This window comes from Montipora foliosa, chromosome 2 (assembly GCF_036669935.1).
Source record: "Montipora foliosa isolate CH-2021 chromosome 2, ASM3666993v2, whole genome shotgun sequence".
NCBI classification, from domain to species: Eukaryota; Metazoa; Cnidaria; class Anthozoa; order Scleractinia; family Acroporidae; genus Montipora; species Montipora foliosa.
This window is the reverse complement of record NC_090870.1, coordinates 52,139,181-52,146,111: the sequence shown is the minus strand read 5'-3', so window position 1 is coordinate 52,146,111 and position 6,931 is coordinate 52,139,181. Positions and strand designations below refer to the sequence as shown.

At 41.4% G+C, this 6,931-nt stretch overlaps 1 protein-coding gene across 1 annotated transcript; it reads left to right on the top strand.

Moving 5' to 3' along the window:
- The first annotated feature begins 261 nt into the window (after positions 1-261).
- LOC137993518 (quinone oxidoreductase 1-like) lies at positions 262-6,509 on the top strand. The gene is made up of 5 exons (XM_068839430.1): positions 262-496; positions 1,919-2,117; positions 2,950-3,165; positions 3,801-3,980; positions 5,857-6,509. Exons 1-5 carry the CDS (start codon positions 320-322, stop codon positions 6,156-6,158), a joined length of 1,074 nt encoding a protein of 357 aa, XP_068695531.1. The 5' UTR covers positions 262-319; the 3' UTR covers positions 6,159-6,509.
- Positions 6,510-6,931: the final 422 nt, after the last annotated feature.

The window sequence follows — 6,931 nt, the reverse complement described above, 5'->3', positions numbered from 1 at the left end:
GACGTGGAAAATTGTTATATTTTAATTAATTTTGGTTTCCCAAACAACCAGTCTATACGTACAACTATGTAAAAAATGGTGGCGAATCAGTTGATAACCGGCGAGAACTGGCGATCAGTGATGAGTTTGTTTTTTGTTTGCTATAAAGCCGCTGAGTAAGTACTGACGTGCTGGCTCAGATATTTTTCTTCTCTAGAACTCAGTCTCTCTTTCTTTTAGGAGCAGAGGAGGCTTGAGGACTTTTAAAGATCTTCGCGTTTTGATTGGTTAGTCTTTGCAAATAAACCCACTTACTTATGATTCTTCTTTATACAGTTTTATGTTGTTTCGTGCTGTCCTCGAGGGTGTGCGATTAATCGGAGGAGTGCCGTTAAAAGCTCGTCGAGTATTTTTTGACAGGAACATGTCTATGAAAGCTCTTATAGTGGAGGAGTTCGGCGACTCTTCGAAGCTGCAGTACGCCGATGTGGCTAAACCAGTTCCTGCGGAAGGCGAGGTACATAAATTACTACACGTCGTATTGCACAAACAATATAAGCTTAAGACTTAATTGCAAGCGCAACCAGCTCGTTAGAGTAGTCGGAAGTAGTAACCTTCTAATCTGAGAGGGAAAATGCCAAGAGAAATTCTTTTTTCTCTCCGGGAGTTTATGAGACGCGCCCCACCCTTGTGACCCTGGACACTTTGGAAACATGCTGTGTCATGCTGAGTCTTTGCATGCTTGACTGGTCTTATAAGCATTTCTCATCAATGTCAATTTTCTTTTGATCCTCGCATACAAAATCGCGATTCGTCACTTTGTAGCTACATTTATATCGGTGACCGCAACGCTGCAGAACATCGTCATTGGCCTCCCCAAGGAATGGGGCAAGGGGTGCGGGCTTTATTGCAAGCGCAACCAGCTCGTTAGAGTAGTCCGAAGTAGTAACCTTCAAATCTGAGAGGGAAAATGCCAAGAGAAATTCTTTTTTCTTTCCGGGAGTTTATGAGACATGCCCCACCCTTGTGACCCTGGACACTTTGGAAACATGCTGTGTCATGCTGAGTCTTTGCAAGCTTGACTGGTCTTATAAGGATTTCTCGTCAATGTCAATTTTCTTTTGATCCTCGCATACAAAATCTCGACTCATCACTTTGTAGCTACATTTATATCGGTGACCGCAACGCTGCAGAACATCGTCATTGGCCTCCCCAAGGGATGGGGCGAGGGGTGCGGGCTGATGTGGGGACTTGGCTAAGTTCCTGTCTTTAATTTCCCCACTCCTGGCCAATTATTTTTCAAGCAAACACCCCAGTATCTAATTTGGGAAAACCAGACACTCAACAGGACTAATGCAGCTGCACTTCACAAGTTTAAACAGTTTGCAAATTAAACGTTCCAGACTTTCCATTGTGATGACAACTAAACTTCACTTTCTTTAGTCCCAACAAACAAAGCAGAAAACACTATCATCATTTTTCCTTTGTTCCTTCTGTGAAACTCACCGTCCTCAACTTTCCTAAGTTATTTGATTTAATGATTGCTGTGATGCTTGAGAAATCTCTTACTGATAACTTATATATTGGTAGGGTTCAGAAGCTTTCAGTGATATAACGGAAATGATCTGTTCCATCCATAAGGATAAAATTTTTACTTTGGAAAAATGAAAAAATTTGAGGTTGGGGCACTTTAAACATTTGGGTTGACTTTCCTGTCGGAAAAGGTTGTGAAATATACTTCACCCCACCCGTCTCCCCATGTGTTTTTTTAGACTCGCGATTTCTGAAGATAGGATGTTCCATGTATGAGATCTAGTTTTGGTGGGGCCTTTTCTTCAAATTCCTTATCATATTGTTTTGGGGTGGAGCCTCTCTTCGTAACTTATTCTTAAGAGTTACAGCTGTTAAGTTTTTTTTTTTTTTTCACTGTTTACCTTAGGTTCTGGTCAAAAACCAAATATGTGGCTTAAACTATCTTGATGTCATGATAAGGCAGGGTCTTCTGCCCCTAGCTATCCTTGGAGGAAAGCTTCCTGTCACAGTGGGTGTTGAAGCTGCAGGCACAGTGGAAAAGCTTGGTGATAAGGTTAAGACTTTGGCTGTCGGAGATAGAGTGGCCTATACAGTTATTGGATCCAGTGAGTTGGGAGTACATTTTTTTTTTTTTCATCTGAAAAAATTAAATTACTGCAAACATGACCATTGGAAGTTACAGTTATTGTTTTGCAAATCATGGTTGTGGCATCAACTTATGGTCGAAGAACTTGTTGAAACTATGAAGGAAAGGAAAGCTAGAGTATGAATTGGGGACACTGTGGACTGAAATTAAGAGAGGAAAAACTGCAGTACCCGCAGAAAACCTTTTTGGAGCAGAGTAGAGAACCAACAAACTCAACTGACATATGATGCAGAGTCTGGGAATCAAACCCAGGCCACATTGGTGGGAGGCGAGTGCTCCTACCTCCGGGCGATCCCTGCACCCAGTTTTATACTACTGAGTCACTGCCCTGCCAATTTCGCTTGTAAATAGTTCAAATTCTTGAGAGGTGTTGTGTTTGGCACTGCTATTCATGCCAGGAAACGTTTCTTGCACTTGAAATAACAGCAAGTCCATAGTTGCACTTGCAACCTTTTTGCTGGACAAGAACAATATTATTTTTATCAACTTCCCTCCAGGACTCATGATTTTTTAATTGTATCTTGCCATTGTTGTGGTTGTTCCGGTTCACCTTGACGGCGAAAGCTGGCCACTGCTCACACTGTGGTAAACGTCTTTTGTCGGAATGTTTAACTGAAGTGGGCGGGGCAGTCACTCAATAATTTGGTCTCATTTTTTTTATATCTAATTTTCTGTTAAATATGACAACCTGATTTTTTAAAATTACTTAGAGCACTGTGCCAATGACTGTCAAAAAGTGTTTTCTTCAATGTACTATGTATTCATTTTTGGGGTGTTTATTTTTGCATCAGAAGCACATGCCGAGTTCTCCACGCTTCCTGCTTCAAGACTTGTGAAAATTCCAGACAAAATTAGTTTTGAACAAGCAGCCACTGCAATGATTCAAGGAATGACAGCTCATTATCTTGTGCACACAACTGGTAGAGTTCAGCCTGGGACCAAGGTGTTGGTGCATGCTGCTGCTGGAGGGACTGGTACTTTGTTATGCCAAGCAGCTAAAAATGCTGGTAAGTTGTTTAAAAAGTTGATAGTGCTTATTTCACCAAATAAGCAGTATCAAAATTACTTCAGTAAGAGACCAATTCGGCTAGCGCAATGTTGTACCCAATTCTAATCTCTCGCGGGTAAGATTCTTTGTGTATCGCATTTGTGTGATAATGTAGCATTCATATGGAAATATTTGGAACAAAACGTTGTATTCCCAAAGGATCTTGCCCCAGTTGTTCAAACAATGGATAGCGCTATCCACCGTATAAATCACTATCCAGCGGATAAACACTAGCAAAAGCAATTGAGTTATCCAGTGGATAGTGATTTATCTGGCAGATAGCGCTATCCATCGTTTGAACAACCGGGGCCGGAATTGGGTTAGCCGAATTGGTGTATCCACTGTATAGTGAATTAACTGGTGGATGGCAATATCCATCTCTCTATTCACTGGGGAAAGTGATAGGAGTTGCAAGCTCAGTTTGATATAGTTTCCGAATTCTCCTGAAACATCACTTTTATCCATAAATGGAAATTTGGGAGTGTGGTTACACCTGGCAGGAAGATTCTTGTGCAACATTTCATCATTGTTTCGTACAGGCTTGTAAAAAATATTTCTCATATGTCTTTGCTTTTAAATCGTTTTTCAACACAGGAGCTTATGTGATTGGCACATGCAGCACCAAAGACAAAGCAAAAAAAGCCAAGGAAGCTGGGGCGGATGAGGTCATACTGTACAAGGAGAAAGATTTCGTGGACGAAGTCAAGAGGATAACAGAAGGAAAAGGGGTCAATGTGATATATGATGGTATTGGCAAGAGTACCTTTTCCAAAGGTAACCAATGAGAGAATTTGCTCATCGTAAAATTTTGGTGAAATTTCGTTACCTGAGGATGATAAAAAGGGTAAAGAGTTTTAGGCCGTGTGAACCGTTAGGGAATTTAAAGCCTGGCTTTCACTAGCGACGCTAGCCCAATCATAAGTTTCTTGATGCTGGTGAAAACGAACGTAGGCATAAGTATCAAAATCAACCACGGCTCCGCCATTTCTCAGACGCGGGGAATCCAGAACGAGTGCTTTAATCGGCCAGATGTGGCATTTAAGTTCCTTGTTCTTATGCTGTTTCGTTTTCACACAACGCAAGCGAACGCAAACATAAACAACGCGAGCACAAGGAAAAGGAAAAAAATTTGATCCTTGTTCTTGCGCTTTTGATTATGCTTGCGTCATTCCCGTTCGTTTTCACGGTGAAAGAGCTCTCTTATGCTTGCGTCGGCGTCGCTTAGTGAAAACACCAGGCTTAATAAGCAACGACACCGCCACAAAACAATATCATTGGTTAAAAGAGAAAAACAGATCTTGCGGCCCGCATTTCAGCACAGTTGCCCAGTTGCTCAAAAGCCGATTAACGCTAATCCCAGATTAAAAACTAACCAAGCAGTCCATTTCTCTACTCCCAAATACTGTTTTCGGCAGAACTTTAAATGAGAAGACGTCAATCTTGAAAAACAAGAATAAGCAAAAGAAACTTTCACCAAAAAGTTGAAATCGTGAAACAAACGTTTACGCTAATCGTGGATTAAGTTAATCGGCTTTCGAGGAACCGGGCCCAGAGCTCTTCTCTTGACTAAGGGAGAGAAGAGCTCTGGGGAACCCTGAAACAAAGTGTCTTTTCATTGGTATTCGTGAAGAACAATCAAAAGCGTCTGTAATTGGTGCATTTATGTTAGCACGAGCAGTGAGCAGGCGCCGTAAGGTTCAAATAGCAAATTTTTGGCTATAAGAACCCTACGGCACATGTTCTCCCACATAGAGTTTCCCAGAGCCTTGGGTCGATCCAAGGCTCTGGTGACGAGAATGTGCATAACAACTACTCGAAATCTCAGAATTTGAGGTTTTGACGACAACGTAAGCACCAAACGTGAACCTTTTATTTCCCTTTTTTTTGCTCCGAAACCGCTGGTACAAAGTTGTTTCTAAATACTTAACCCACCTGCACGACGTGAACGAGATGGGATAATCACGAAAGACTTACGGTAGTGCAAAGTTTTATGTGAGGTGACCTTTTCGTTTTACGTCGCCGTTGTAGATTTTTAAACTAGAGAAAACACAGAAACCTCAAGCAACGAAGACGGCGGCGGCAACGAGAACGTCATTTCCAAATATAAATTCGCGTTGTTGTAATCACTTCGTAACTATTTCAACCTTTTCAATATGACGAGGGTGTGGTAGTTCCTCAAGAATGAAACTGGTCGGAACGGCACTTAATTTAAGGGAGAAAATGAATATTTATCCTCAAAGTGCTGACGTTCTTCATGTAACTTCAAATTTGGCTATTTCACGTTGTTTTGGAGACGACGGCAAAAAAATGGACAAAAGTGAAAAACGCACATGCAGGGCGTGCAAATCTATTGTTTTTGCCCACTCAATATGCAAATTCGTGACGTTCTCGTTCTTGTCGTTGCACAAACTACTAAGCAACCAGGCCTTCCAGTCTCATGATCATACATGCAACCCGGCATTAATTTGCTTGCAAAACTTTTTCTTGTAAACAAACCAAAGAAAAAACGGTTGGGAAACGAGTTTTGAAGTTTTACGGTATTCAGTGCCGATGCAGTGGCCCTAATACTGATTTCCTATTCGTCGACACGGCCACCATTGCGGTCTTAGTTGTTCTAACGCTTTATTTTATGTGTTGCATATTCTTTCAGGCTTTGATTGCCTAGCAAAACAAGGGATTATGGTATCCTTTGGTGTGATATCTGGAACACCTGATCCAATCCCGCTTAGCACCCTTGCGAAAGGTTCCTTTTCTGTAAGTCGGCCGTCTTTGTATGATCACATCGAAACGGATGAAGATTTGAAATGGCGTAGCTCTACGGTATTTGATTGGATCCTAAAGGACAAAGTCAAGTTTGGTGATTTTACAGTTTTGCCTCTCTCGGATGGAAAGTCGGCCTACGAGTTGCTAGAAAGTGGGAAATCCACTGGCAAAATCCTGATGAAGCCATGAACGTTATTCAGCTCACGAAGAACTGAAGTCGTTTTTTTCGTCTTGAAAGCCGTCGAGGAGGCAAGCTTTTGATCGCCTCTTGTGCTTTCGGAAAAGAACGTACTGCTAAAGGAGATGACTTTTACCGAGTTAACTCTGATTATATGCGAATGATGATGTAGAGTAGATAGGGCTTTGTGAGAAAGCCAGGTAGTCTGTTTATGTATCCGTAAAAAAATCATCATACCTTCTTCAGAATCGCCTCCTTGAATCGGTTCTTGGTTGGTTTCCTGGGGAAGGCTAACAAGTTTATTTAGTTTCACTTAGTGGCAAATAACTATTTCGATCAGCTTGTTAAAAGTGGTTTCATGATTTGCTGTCGTTGGTTTTCATTTAAACACGGAGACACACTTTATAGGTTCCTTCAATTAGTTGTTTTTGTTTGAAATCATTCAAGTACGACTGATAATCCAAGCTGACGGCAACACAGAGACACAAGCCTTAAAGGTGAAAAAAGTGACTGGGGACTTGAAAAAAAGGAAACGAGATAACGTCTTATCACGTTTTAACTGCAGTTGTCACCGGAATGTTCTTTTTTAAATTAAATAGTCCAGTTCCACGAGTATCAACTACAGCCGAACCAGGCTTTACGGACAACCGCTTAAGGACGGTGCCTACTAATTAAAGATATTTTTGCCCCGGTGGGTGATTATGCAGGAAATGTAGATCTTAGCAAGTGTTATTGATATCCGAAAAGAAAATTGGGGGTAACCACGCATTTTTCAAAGATAATT